The sequence below is a fragment of the Geospiza fortis genome, unplaced genomic scaffold (assembly GCF_000277835.1).
Source record: "Geospiza fortis unplaced genomic scaffold, GeoFor_1.0 scaffold244, whole genome shotgun sequence".
Lineage (NCBI taxonomy): Eukaryota > Metazoa > Chordata > Aves > Passeriformes > Thraupidae > Geospiza > Geospiza fortis.
This window is the reverse complement of record NW_005054370.1, coordinates 2,275,763-2,288,991: the sequence shown is the minus strand read 5'-3', so window position 1 is coordinate 2,288,991 and position 13,229 is coordinate 2,275,763. Positions and strand designations below refer to the sequence as shown.

The 13,229-nt window shown below is 59.3% G+C and overlaps 1 protein-coding gene across 1 annotated transcript in view; it reads right to left on the bottom strand.

The window, feature by feature from the left end:
* UNC13D (unc-13 homolog D) overlaps positions 1–12,878 on the bottom strand; it is a 14,487-nt gene extending 1,609 nt beyond the window's left edge. The window contains exons 1-29 of the mRNA XM_005424567.3: positions 12,822–12,878; positions 10,671–10,703; positions 10,316–10,423; positions 9,253–9,312; positions 8,982–9,048; positions 8,725–8,902; positions 8,556–8,600; positions 8,097–8,165; positions 7,851–7,920; positions 7,423–7,527; positions 7,051–7,143; positions 6,711–6,814; positions 6,409–6,526; positions 5,519–5,643; positions 5,171–5,261; positions 4,845–4,901; positions 4,661–4,758; positions 4,376–4,427; positions 3,960–4,090; positions 3,622–3,742; positions 2,896–3,036; positions 2,637–2,735; positions 2,042–2,248; positions 1,802–1,870; positions 1,429–1,508; positions 1,105–1,210; positions 959–1,030; positions 755–838; positions 268–491 (exon numbers count right to left, since the gene is read on the bottom strand). Coding sequence (XP_005424624.2) covers positions 268–491; positions 755–838; positions 959–1,030; positions 1,105–1,210; positions 1,429–1,508; positions 1,802–1,870; positions 2,042–2,248; positions 2,637–2,735; positions 2,896–3,036; positions 3,622–3,742; positions 3,960–4,090; positions 4,376–4,427; positions 4,661–4,758; positions 4,845–4,901; positions 5,171–5,261; positions 5,519–5,643; positions 6,409–6,526; positions 6,711–6,814; positions 7,051–7,143; positions 7,423–7,527; positions 7,851–7,920; positions 8,097–8,165; positions 8,556–8,600; positions 8,725–8,902; positions 8,982–9,048; positions 9,253–9,312; positions 10,316–10,423; positions 10,671–10,703; positions 12,822–12,878 — 2,864 coding nt within the window. The remainder of the gene's footprint in view (positions 1–267; positions 492–754; positions 839–958; positions 1,031–1,104; positions 1,211–1,428; positions 1,509–1,801; positions 1,871–2,041; positions 2,249–2,636; positions 2,736–2,895; positions 3,037–3,621; positions 3,743–3,959; positions 4,091–4,375; positions 4,428–4,660; positions 4,759–4,844; positions 4,902–5,170; positions 5,262–5,518; positions 5,644–6,408; positions 6,527–6,710; positions 6,815–7,050; positions 7,144–7,422; positions 7,528–7,850; positions 7,921–8,096; positions 8,166–8,555; positions 8,601–8,724; positions 8,903–8,981; positions 9,049–9,252; positions 9,313–10,315; positions 10,424–10,670; positions 10,704–12,821) is intronic.
* Between the last annotated feature and the right edge of the window lie 351 nt (positions 12,879–13,229).

Genomic DNA, 13,229 nt, shown 5'->3' with positions numbered 1-13,229 from the left:
GCAAGAGCAGTGACCTCTCCTGGAGAGCTCCACAAACGACAGCCGGACCCGGAGAAGGTCGCTGCTCACCCCGGAGTATTTTTTTATCTGCGACTGCTTTGCACGATGAAGAAAAGCCGCCTGCCCTGACTGCTGGCTTGTGCCACAAGCAGTGGGACGTGGGCACTGTGTCCTGCATGGTCCTGCCTGCCACATCCCACTGAACCACCCAGAACCAGTGCAATAACCCCCCTTTTCCCCCAAATCCACCTCCTTGGATAAAAAAGCGAATCAAGAGAGAGTCCAAGCATTGCCAGCATCTCTCCTGACTGGGGCATAGCAGGGACCAAGGACAGGGGACCCTGGGGCTGCCCTGCCCACCCACACCCACCGTTGGAGTCCAGCGGGATGAGGTTGGTGGCGTTGAGCACTTCCACGTGGAGCTTCTGCTCCGAAGGCCGGTACAGAGCTTTGATGGTCACGGCCCCGTACTTCTCTGAGCTCGTGTCCAGCTGGGCAGTGGGGCACAAGGATAAGAACACTGTCCTTCATCCCCATCATGGAGGGGATACACAGGGTCGGGCAGAAGCTCAGCAGGGATTTTGGGGAATCCTCTGGGATGCATTGAGCCCTCTCCTGCTCAACACTGTGGCAAAACCTGCCCCAACAGCCCCAGGACTGGGAGGGTGGTTGGGAAATTTAACATTTCCACAGGCAGGGCCTGTGAGCAGGGTAGGATGTGGGAAGGGGCTGGGAGCAGCATCTGGAGTCCTACCTGCTGCTGAATCCTGTTGCTGAAGTATTTCTGGATGAGTTTGCGGCTGGTGGTGGAGCAGAGAGCCAGGTGAGCCTCCAGCGTCTGTGGGGAGGGGGAGAGGTGACAGTCAAGCACATAGACATTCCACAGCCCAGGGATGTCCTCCCTGGCATCCCTTCCTCCCACAGGAACTCACAGGACTCCCCATCCCCATCTCCATACCCTGAAGGCTGCACTGTGGAGGGTCTCCAGCGGCAGCCCGCAGCCCTCGGCGTGGAAGCACCGCTCCAGGCTCTGGGGACAAGGATGCTGTCAGCCACCAACCAAACCCCTGTCCTTGCCAGCCACCCCCTGCTTCCCCTTGGTACCTTCAGGGCACAGAACAGCCTCTGGCAGTGCTGGACCGAGGGCACCTGCGGCCCCCAAGCTGCTGAGAGCACGGACAGGGTGTGGTGCCATAGGAGAGTGAGGAGGCTGCAGGGGAGAGGGAGGCTGTGAGCAGGATCCAGGGGCTGGCCTGGAGGGATGGCCTTCAGCTGAAGGGCTCTGCAAAGCCCCAGGAGGAAGTGCCTCATCCTGCCAGCCCTGAAGTGGGATGGCCCCAGGCCCCATGGAGCTGAGGGGATGCTCCTGCCCAAGGGATGGTGACTCTGGTGGCCTCTGCCACAGCACATCCCAACTGCCCTGGTCACCTTTTGAAGTTCTCCTGGACCAGATGCTCATTGAGGTACTGCAGCTCCGACTCCAGGAACTTCATGAGCGGGATGATGGACTGCAGTGAGAGGAGAGGGCATTGGGGAGGGCAGGGGGGCATCCAGCAGGGCACAGCAGGCCAGGGAGGATCCCACAGGGGCTCCTTCCTACACGGGCAGGCTGGGCCTGCTGTGGTCCTGCTGCTGACAGGGGCATCAAGCAAAGCTCCGGGCCCTATCACGGGTGTGTCCTGTGCCCCAGGCGTGGGCAGGGAGCAGGGATGGACAGTGACAGAGGCACCCACCAAGCAAGCAAAGGCTATCCATGGCTGCCCAAAATGATGGTCCAGGAGGGGCTGGACCAGGTACTTACATCCTCAGGCTTCTGGGTGTCACTGGAAGATGAGAGCTCCTGGATGTGTCTGGCAATGCCCTTTTCCAGCTGCCAGGGAGAAACGCAGGAAAAGACTTGGACTTTGTCCTGTGCAGCAGCCTCCCCATGCCCAGCTCCACCTCGTCTCCATCCCAGGAGCATTATGGGCTTCAGGACACCTTGGGTAAAACTGCTCTGGGCCAGGTGAGGGCCAAGGGGGCATCAGTGGCAGGTGGTCACCTTGGTAGCCAGGGCTTGCACCACGTCCCGGACCTCATGGTCCAGGCAGGCCACGGTGCTGTCGAGCTGGTTGTGCAGAGCGTTCTGGATCTGCTGGGGCTCGATGATGCCCCTCATGCGCTGCTCCAGCTGGGCCCAGGCCAGCTGGGATGGCAGCTTCAGCATCAGCAGCCGCAGCTGCTCGATGTTGTTCACCACGATGCAGAGCTGGGGGAGGTGGGTCTGCTTCAGGGTCCACACCCCCTGGAGCATCCCACATCCCCATCCCCAAGGCAATCTCCATAATTATTCCCATTCCCATCCCACATCCCCATCCCCAAGGCTATCTCTATCATCATTCCCATCTCCATCCTCATCCCTAGTCCCATCTCCATCACCATCTCCAGTCTCATTTTCATCCTCACCTGTGTCCCCATCCCCATCCTGCTCCCCCTGCTCACATCATTTCCCTCCTGATTTTCCAGGATCATGGCTTTTGATGGCCAACTGGTCCCTGTGGAACCCAAACTGGGGATGTCAGCTGGGTTCTCAGCAGCTCAGCTCCCTCTTTGTCCAGACACCAGGGCCAAATCCTGCCCAAGGTTCCAATACCAACCTTGTTGGCCGCCTCGCCCTCGTTCTGCTCACTCAGGGACAGAGCCTCAGCCCTCTCCTTGATGAGCTTGCAGTACATCAGGGAGATCTTGCACATGTCCTGCAGGACAGAGAGGAAACCAACAGGACTGAACCAGGCAACACGGGGCAACACATGAGCTTAAGGAGCCCCATCACTGGGGGTACTGGCGCCTGCAAGGAGACACGTCCCGAGGAGCAGGAGGAGGAAACTGCAGGTGCTGGTGCCCAGCTGTACAAACCTCCAGGAGATTGACCATGATCATGAAGGCTTTCTCAGGGTCTGGCCAGTTGAGCTGCTGCCAGGTTGTCACGATCTGGGCGTAGCAGGTGGACAGGTCAACAGTGGATGTGCTGTGCTTGTGGTACCCATAAGGCTTCAGCTGAGGGGCAGAGAAGGCAAACACAGCTTGAGCAGGGAGATGCCATGCCAGAAGGCAGAGCTGCTCCTTCACTTTGGGGCTCTCTGGCCCATCATCAGCTCCTTATATCCCAATATATCATCAGCAGCTCCATACATCCCAATGTCATCACACAACCACTTTGGAGATTGGAGGAGATGAGGATGGATGGAGCAGCATGAGCTCCCTGCTTCCCTCCATACACCCACCCAGTCCTGCTGGACCCCACTAAGGGCAGCCATGGCTGCCTTCCCTCCCCTCTTCAGAGAGCCTGGAACCAAAGGGGATTCTCAGAGCATGGTCCAAATGCAGGGTCCTCAGATCACAAGGGCTGCCAGGGAGCAGCGAGGGAAGGGACACAGGGACATGGTGTGGGGCCAGGGTGAGTGGGATCAGCTGGCCCAGGGGACCACATACTGTGTTATTTGGGAGAGGAACCAGGCAGCTCCTGGGCTGCCAGAGGCACCTGTGGTGGTGTCAGTGCTGTGAGCCAGGCCCAGCAGCAGGGCGTGGAGGGCAGCTGCAGTGTCCCAAAGGGAGGAGGGAGATTTCTCCTCCCCATATTACCTGGTCCATCTGGATGGCTCTCTGGGCCCTCTCCAGCGTGGTGGTGTAGGCCTTCTGCAGCCACAGGGGCAACGCTTCCTCAAACCACTGGTGGAAGTTGCTCAGAGCCAGAGGTCCATCCCTGTGGAGGAAGGCACCAGTTCTCCAACCCCACAGCAGTGGCACAGGGCTGTCACCCCTCCTGCTCTCACACCAACCCCACCCAGAGATCAGCCCCAAACCCTCTGGTGATGCTCCCATTGACACCAGGCTCCAACAGCCTGCTCTGCCTGCTGTGCAATTAGTCATGAAGGCTGGATCCCTTTCTCCGGCACCTCTCCCCTCTCAGGGCTGGATACCTGCTTGGGAGGGAATCCTTCATCTGATAGAGCTCCTGCAGTTTCCTGTAGAGATCAAAGAGGCTCTCGGCCGTGGGTCTGGACATGCTGCTGTCCACCTTGTGCAGCTGCTCCTGGACATGCTCTGCCACCTGCATGGGAGCAAGGCCAGGGGGAACACAGTGAGGCCCGGCCAGGAAGGCTCCTTCTGGAGTGAGGGTCAGCTCAGGACACTCCTATTCCTTTTAAGTGGCATTTCAGGAGATTTGTTGGGTCAAATAGTCCCCACTCTGTGGGCACACAGGGATAGAGGGGGAGTTTCTCCTGCTCCCCTTCCAAGCTTACAACAAACAGTTGCCACCTGAAGGGTGGCCAAAAACCTCAGCCTGGCTTTAGACCTTAGTCCCCCAAGGGCAGAGCAGCCCAGGCTTGCTCACCAGGCTCTCCAGCTCCAGGTAGGCAATGGAGAAGATATTCAACTTCAGGTTGCTGCAAGAGAGAAATGTGGATTCAGGAGCCTGCCAACCCCAGCCCAGTAAAGCCAGGCCAGCAAACCCTGCCAGGCCATGCCCTGGGTGAGGCCAGCACAGGCCTAAGGGGCAGAGGTGGGACCAAAGATCCCCCCTGAGGAGCCCAAGGGCCAAGGAATGAGGCACCAAAGTGCCCTGCCACTCTTGCTCCCAGGGAAGGTGGGTGGGGTGAGATCAAGCACTGAAACCTACGTGCTGAACAATTTATTCCAGATCTTTTGACACTGTTTGAGATCTTCTATCACCTCCAGGAGGAGCTTGGACAAGGCTTTGCTATTCTCCTCTATACTCTGCAAAGGGAAGAACAGCTTGTTTCGGATGCTCAGACATTCTGAGGTGGCTTTATCATGTCAGAGGGACAGAGATGGGACCTGACCTTCACCATGGGCTTGAGGTGCTGCTTCTGCATGTGGAACCACTCCGTGGTGCCTGACTGCAAGAGAGGAGTCCTGGTGGGATGGCAGGGAAGCAGGAGGAGCAAAGCCAGCTCTGTCACCCCCTTCACTCTCCCTGTCCCCTGGGTGAGGGGAGAACCTGTGGTGGGAACCACGGGCTGGGGCCACCAGGTTGAAGGGGCAGGTGTTTCCCATGCCATGGTGATCCATGTGGATTTGCTGAGGTGTGGGCATTGGGCAGGGGGTGGAAGGAAAGAGACCCCCAGGGTCCCACCTGCAGGGGTTGGGGGGGTGAGACCCCCAGTACCTTCAGAGCTGTGGAGACCATCTGGGGGAGGTCAGGGCTGGGTGTGCACAGCTCACGGAAAGCTTTGGTTTTGCACATCTGGACGAGGACCCTGCAAAGTGAGAACCTGGAGTGAAACCCAGCCCCTGCCATCAGGAACAAGCACCTCTCCCCTCAGAGACCCTGCCCAAAGAGCCTTCCCCTCCCAGCAACATCCCCACAGAGAGCCCAGGACAAGGGATGGGACAGGACAAGTGTCACAGCAGCCTAGACAGGGGAGAAAGGGCTCACACTGAGATTTGCCCAAGCTCAGAGGTTTGTCCTGAGCCCCAGGACCCCACGTGCAGCTGGCAGCAGTGACAGACTCACCGGAGCAGGGACTGGAGCCTCTCCGTGGACCTCGGGACAGAGAGGGGGAAAATGATGCGGAACCTACGGATGAGGGAGACCCCGTAGGTCAGCAGGGACTGGAAGGACTCGGCCAGCTCTGCCTTCTGGGGACAAGAAAGGAAACGTGCATCGTCCTCCTCAGTCACAGGCAGATGCTGGCAGGACCACAAAGGAGGGAGCTGCTGCTCCCATTCCTTCCCAGCCTCCTCCAGGGATGGGAAAAAAACCCTCATGTCTCTGGTAGCTTCTCCCTGGAGGGACTGAACTGAGCTTTGTGCTTAAACCTCATTGCTATGCATGGAAAATTCAGTGTCTCAGCAGGGTGCAGGGATGCTCTGGGAAAGCAGGCTGGGAGAAGCAGAAATTGGGTCATATTTGAGTTTTGCAGGGGGTTGTGATTGACCTGATGGCAGGGATGGGCGAGGGGGATGTCAGTGCAAAGGGTAAGGGGCTCTCCACAGAGAGGGGGAACAAACCACTGGGAAATGCCCTCCAGACACCCTGGCACCCCTGTACCCCACAATCTCCTGCCCCTCATGGAACACGGGGACTGAAACAGCCCCAGGGGCTCTGGGAGGAGCGGCTCAGGGATGGGTGCCTGGGGCACTTTTAGGGGTTCCTGGGAGGGGAGGCTCAGGGATGGGTGCCTGGGGCACCTTTAGGGGTTCCTGGGAGGGGAGGCTCAGGGATGGGTGCCTGGGGCACTTTTAGGGGTTCCTGGGAGGGGAGGCTCAGGGATGGGTGCCTGGGGCACCTTTAGGGGTTCCTAGGAGGGGAGGCTCAGGGATGGGTGCCTGGGGCACCTTTAGGGGTTCCTGGGAGGGGAGGCTCAGGGTTGGGTGCCTGATCTCCCTGATCTCTGCCCTCACCTGCTCCGGCCTCAGGCGCTCCTGCACCCAGCGGTACTCGATGCTGGTGATCTGGTGGAGGAGGCAGCTGCTGTTGAACTCCAGGCTCTGGTAGAGTTTGCTGTAGGCCAGCCACTGCCTGGGGAGGAGAGAGGGCCGGGCTGAGCCCCCAGGGGCTGGGGGACACCCAGGAGCCAGCCACAGTCACAGCTGGGGACACAGGGGGCACCCAGGCAGCAACACCTGAGCTCAGGGGACAGACCAGCTGTGGGGAGAGGGTCCCAGCAAGGCCCCAGGTGCTGCCCTGGGGGTGGGGTACTCACGCCATGTCCTGGTGGAAGTCAGAGAGGTCCTTCTGTGTGGCGTGCAGGTACAGCACGGTGCTGGCGTGGCTGCTCAGCTCCCCGTCCCAGGAGGTGCTGCCGGCCTGCAGGAGGGAAAGGGGGAGGAATGTGTCCTGGAGCAAGACAGGATGAGGAGGAGGAGGACAGGCATCACTGGGGGGGTGTATTTGCAGGAGTGGGAGCCCCAGAAAGGTGCCAGGCATCCTCCTGACCCTCATTCCCACCACACAGTGTGTTGGGGTGTGGGCTGCAAGGGAAGGCCTCCCCAGCCCAGCTGCTGGAGGGCTGCTTCTGGTGCTGGTGGCAGCCCCGGTGGTACCTGGTGCTGGAGGATCTCGTGGGACACCAGCTGCTGCAGGAGGTGGCGGTGCACGGTGTAGCTCGGCTGTGTCCGGCTGCAGGTGGTGGCTCTCTGCAAAGGGACAAGGCAGAGAGAACCATCACCAGGGATCTGTCACACTGGGGACACAGGACCCAAAAGGCAGGGCTGGAGAGCCAAGGGCTGTGGGTGCACCAGGAGCAGGGTCCCAGTGCTGGCACTGAGCTCAGGGCAGGGTCCAGCACCTGCAGACCCTGTGCTGGCACCTCTGCTCCTGGGGCAGGCACCTGTGACCCCCAGACAGGACCCAGGGACAGGCAGCTGTCCCATCCTGCCAAGGCAATGGAAAGAACTTTCCACATCCCATCCCACCTTCTTGTGTGTCAGTAGGAACTGCAGGTGACAGTGTCCCCGCTCGGGATAGGTCTCTGTCCGTGGCTCCAGCTGGTACCACTGGTCATTCCAGCAGTGCAGGTCCTGCGGGCACAGAGGGACAAGGGGGAAGCCCTGGGCAGCCTTCCCAGGAGAAGGATCTCGTTCAGAGACCAGGGGATCTTCATCCCACTGCCTTCATGGGACAGGAGGATTCAGTATTGGATTAAAACCACAGGATGTGCAGTGACTGTGTTAGGATGACTGTGGCACAGGGAGGGACCTGACATCAGTCTGTGGCTCTGAGATGGGATCCTGGGTGTGCCACAGGGCTGGGATCCCGCCCGGATCCTGCCCGAACCCCGGGAGGTTTCACTGGGGGAAGCCCTGGGGAGTGCCTCGGCGGAGGGGAGGCAGGCGGGGCTCACCTTCAGGCGAACGACCACGTTCCCCAGGAAATCGTCCTGCCCTTTGTCTTTGCGAGCGTCTTTAAAGATCCTGGAAGGCACAAACAGCCGAGGGGGTGGGAAGGTGCCTGCAGCCGTGCCCGGCCGTGTGACACAGACCTGCTGCCCTCCCTCCCTCCTTCCAAGGGTGATTTGTAAATCCAGCAGGCAAATAAGCATTTTCCACCCCTCTTTCCTCAGCAGCCTTGGGGCCACACCGGCACCAACCTTTTGAGGCCGTGCAGGTCCGTGAGCTCCCCCAGCTTGTGCCGCATCGACTCCACCACGTCCGAGTCCCTGCGGGGGCGGGAGGCAAAACCCACGGCGGGGAGAGGGGAAATGCAGGGGATGGAAAAACAGAGCAGGGAATTGCAATGACGGTGGGGAGGGAAAGCACAGGAGCAGGGAAGTGTCAGGGTTGAGGCCACCCCCAAACCCAGCCCAAATCTGCAAGAACGTGGATCTCCATAAATTAAAGCAGGGCTTAGGGCCAGCCCTGCCTGGGCACAGCCAGCCTGGCTTTCCCTGCTGGCACAGGTCACATCCTGCACTGAGCACTGCTCCATGGAATGCGATGGGAAAGGGGTTCCCATCACTTCAGGGCCTTTAAAAAAGTTGCAGATTGAATGCCAGGGGACAGCACCCCCTCAGGCAGGGTCCTGGGCTCACGGGGATGCTGTCACTCACCACATGTCCAGGTGGAAGCTGGCTGTCTCCACATCTTTGAACTCCCTGCAAGGCACCAGGGGATGTTGTTACTCGAGTAACACAGGAGTGAATCCCCATCCCCAGCCAAGAGCCCTGGCCATGCCCTGCATCCCCCAAAAAGCAGAGCTGAGGGGTGGGCGTGGATTACAGGATGAAGGTCTCGTTCCACACGGGGCTGAGGGTCTGGTTTATGACTTGGGTGCGATGGATTTGGTCTTCAGGGATGAGGTCTTTGACCACAGCCTTCATCCTCTTCTTGTGGTCGGTGTGGGCTGGCTCCTGGCTCCTGGCCTCGATGCCCAGCAGGCAGTATGGGTCACTGAGCCCTGCAGGGGCAGAGCTCTGGGAATTCCCCTCGGGAGCAGCAGCTGCCCCTCTTCCCACAGGACACCCCCCTCCACTTACCGCTGACATCTTTACCCAAAATTCCCTTGGCTTCCTTCACAGTGGCTTTCAGGCAGTAAATGGGGCTCTGGAAAAATGAATAAACAGATATTAATGTGAGGGCTCACCAGCCCTGAGAGGAAGGATCAACCCTGCATGGAAGGATGGGGCAGGAGCAGGACCTTGCCATCAGCAACCACCCCAGCAGTGACAACCCCAGGGCACCCCAAATCCCCACCACAGGGGCTCAGGGGCACTGCAGCCCCCCAGCTGCACACTGGGGACACTGTACCTCCAGCTCCATGACCTGCTGCATGATGACACCGTGCTCCTCTGCGTCCATGCCAAAAGCCTGTGGGGATATTGGGGCTGGTGATGGATGCTGCCCTGTTAACAGGGCCTGGAGAGCAGCCAGGGGCTTCCCTCTGCTCCCTGGGAGCCAGCAGCAGCCCAAGGGGAGAGGAGAGTGGCTGAGTCCAGCAGGAAGGCTGGGGACCAGCTGAAAGCTCTTGAGGGAGAGCCTTCTTCCCACCATCCCCAGGCTAAGATAAACACTTCTCCCCAGGGCTGACATTTCCCAGCCACAGGATGCTCCCAGCCCTCCAGCTGGATGCTGCTGCTACATCTTTCATGGTGCTTGTTAAAAGCTCCCTCTGAGTGACCCTCATGATTATTGGCTCCAAACAAGCAGAGAGAAATTGTGTGTGGTGGGGATCAGGGCAAGTTCTGCAAGGTGGGATGGGGGCACTTCCACATCCTGGCCCAGCCCAAGCCCCTGGCACATGGAAAGCCCAACCTAATTCAAAGCCCAACCTGGGTCTGCTGATGGATAAAACCAGCACTGGGAGATAAAAGAAACCGTGGGAAGGATTCCACTGATTGATGAATAGAAAAAGATATTTGCTCTTACTAATAAACTTTAGATTTGTTGACAAACAAAATTAGACATTGAGAGATGAAAGAAACAATGGGGAAGAAAAACCCCTAAATTCCATAAGAATTAACAATGAAAAGGGAGGGTTGTACATTAATATTCTCAAGTTTGCACTGGGGTTGTACATTAATATTCTCAAGTTTGCATTGGAGTTGTACATTAATATTCTCAAGTTTGAGGATTGTATATATTCTCATATTGAGGGTTGTACATTAATATTCTCAAGTTTGCAAGTAAAAGTTTGTTATTCAGCCTCCTGAGAATGCTGTGGTCTCCTGTGAACCACCAGAGTGAATCAAAGCCCCTTTGAACACTCACTGAGGGAGTATGGGGCATAACAGACCCCTACCACCCGCTGTAGCTGGGAGGATGGACATGTCAGGGGACAGGTTTTGGGGACCCTGTCAGAAAGGGGATGCACCTTCTGCACGTAGGAGTAGAGCTCCTGGGAGTCCCCGACGTGCTGCTGCTCGGGCTTGCCCAGGCGGTGCCGGATGGTGTAGAGAACCTCCTCGTAGAGCAGGGCCAGCTGTGGGGACAGTGCTGACACCTCACGTGGGGACAGCCAGCAAGGATGCCCCAGGAGCAGCAGGATTTCCATGCATCCCCCAGGAGCAGCAGGATTTCCTCCTCACAGCCCCCAAGCTCCGTGCCAGGCCCTGCCACCCCCTGCATCCAGCCCTCCACCTGCTGTCCCTGGGGAGCTGGGCCATGTCCCCAAGCCCCTGCAGCACTGCCACCCCCTCCAGGGCCACCAAGGGACACCACAGTCATACCTCCTCCTTGGAGAAGCGGTGGGACAGATCCATCTGGGGAGAGAAGAGGAGCAGAGAGGTTTCCCATCAGGGGCAAGGTTTGAGGAGGAAGTCGTGGCCGGACAGGGCAGGGCAGCCAGGGTGGGGTGGCATCACCACAGCACAAGAGGGTGGGATGTCCCAAAGGATGCTGTGACACCCCATGGCTGAGGGACAATGTCCCCCATCACCCACCAGCAGGGCAGCACGGGGGGCTTCACCCCCAGGTCCCATTAATTGAGGAGGGGGCTGTGAGGGCAGCAACAGCAGCTTGGGGTGACCCCCAGGAAGCTTTAAAAGCCAACAACCCACCTGTCACCCCCAGAGCCACTCACTCCAGCAGCACCAGGCTGGAGGGCAGAGCAGCTGAGGGACAGGGCAGGGGCCAGAGCATGGTGAGGAGCTCCAGGCTGGGCAAGGAGATGCCAAAAGCCACCAGGATTTGGTGCACTGCTACAAATCTCTGACAGCTGCAAGGGAGCACTGCTCATCCCCCACTTGAAGGATGCCCAGGACAGCTCTGACTGTCCAGACAGGAATTAAATCCGAGTGGTGACAGTGCCAGATGAAGGGAACCAGTGTCCCTGTGCCATCTGTTACAGGTCCTGGCACTGGAGCCTCTGGGAGTACAAGGGGGTGACACCAAAAGCAACAGAAGTCTTTAAAATGAGTTTGGGCTTTTCTGGGCTGAGGGGCGTTCGCAGAGCATGGTCCCAGCAGCTGCTCATGCAGGGCTGGTGGGGATGGATGGATGGATGGATGGATGGATGGATGGATGGATAGATGGATGGATGGATGGATGGACAAATCCTACCTGTGGGTCAGCCCAGGCCCCAAAGTGACCTTAGGAACCCCTAACAGAAAAAAATAAACCACCCCTGGGCTTGAACATTAACATTTGCTTATGGCAAATCTAGGGCTGGCATAATCCCCCGGCCATCTGGACTGAATTCAACCCTTCCGGCCCTGGCGAGTTTAACCCTTGAGCTGCTTCTCTCCCACCTGCCTCCACATCCCTCCTTGTACCCACTGGTGGCTGCTGGGGGCTCTGGTGGCTCTGCAGCCCCCTGTGGAAGGGGTCCTGTTGCACTCAGGAGGTCCCAGCCTGGTTCCGTGCACCTTCTGCTGCTGCTGGCACTGTCCTGCCTGTGCCAGGGCACGGGGGCACGGCCCCATCCCAAACCTTTCAGCATCCCCGCAGTCAGTGCTGCCCCATTGCAAGGTCACAAGCACAGAGGGGACAGAAAAAGCACTTTATTTCTCTGCTGCTGTTATTTATTATCAGCAAGACACAAGCATCTGTTCCTCGCCCAGCAGTGGGGTAGCCCAGGAGGGCAGGGGGAGGAATCCCTGCTGGTTTTGGGGCAGCTCCCTGCTGTTCCATTCTGCCCAGACACGGTGGCAGCTGGATCTGCTCCGTGCTCCCATGTGCACATGGGACTGGTTAAGCTAAAGCTGAGCTGAGCCACCAGGATGTGTTTACTGCTGCTAATCCTCGTGCCAAGAGCCCAGCTCAAATCCAGTGGTGTTGCTTAAATCCAGGTCTGGATCCAGCCCCCAGCATCAGCTCAGCCCAGCAGCTGCAGCAGTGGGGAGGCAGCAGGGACAGGGGTGCTCAGGACGGGGGACACGTCCCTGAGAGGGGACAGCCCCAGGACAGACAGCCCCAGGACAGACAGCCCCAGGACAGACAGCCCCAGGACAGACCATCCCAGGAGCCCAGCGAGGGGCATTGTGCCCTCGTGCTCCCAGCAGCACCGGGCAGAGCTCTGGCTCCCATCTCACCAGGACAGACACACGGACACAGGACCCAGAGGGAGTTGGTCATTTTGGGATAGTCTGGAGCAGGGTGTGGGGGCAGCTGTGGCAGCACAGGGGGGCTCAGAGGGACCCTCAGTGGGGGCACAGAGCTGCAGCTGAGCCCGTGCTCACCCTGGGGTGCCCATTTACCCGGCTAGGTACCCCCCTCTCTCCGTCACACCCAGGCCTTGGTCCCTTTTCCCCCATCTCCCCTTTACAGCCTCAGCACCCAGCGTTGCCCCCAGGGTCCCCTGGGCACAGCCACCCTGACCTGCCTGCTGCCATCACCCCTCAACCACCTCCCCATCACCCCCAGAGCTCCAATCCACCTACCTCGGGGCTCTCCTCCCCGGGGAGGGTCCCCGGGGGGCTCTGGCCTGCAGGATCCATCTGGGGCAGGCTGAGCGTGGGGCAGGGCTGCAGCTCTGCCTGCAGCTCGCTGCTCACAGGAGGAAACCACAGCGCTTATCAGAGCGTGGCCATTTTAACGGAGCGGAAACGAGCTCGGGGCTCCTCGCCGAGCTCCCCGGGACGCAGGCGCCCCCCCTGGTCCTGCTCCCCAGCACCTCCTGACCCTGCTCCCCAGCACCTCCTGACCCTGCTCCCCAGCACCTCCTGACCCTGCTCCCCAGCACCTCCTGACCCTGCTCCCCAGCACCTCCTGACCCTGCTCCCCAGCACCTCCTGACCCTGCTCCCCAGCACCTCCTGACCCTGCTCCCCAGCACCTCCTGACCCTGCT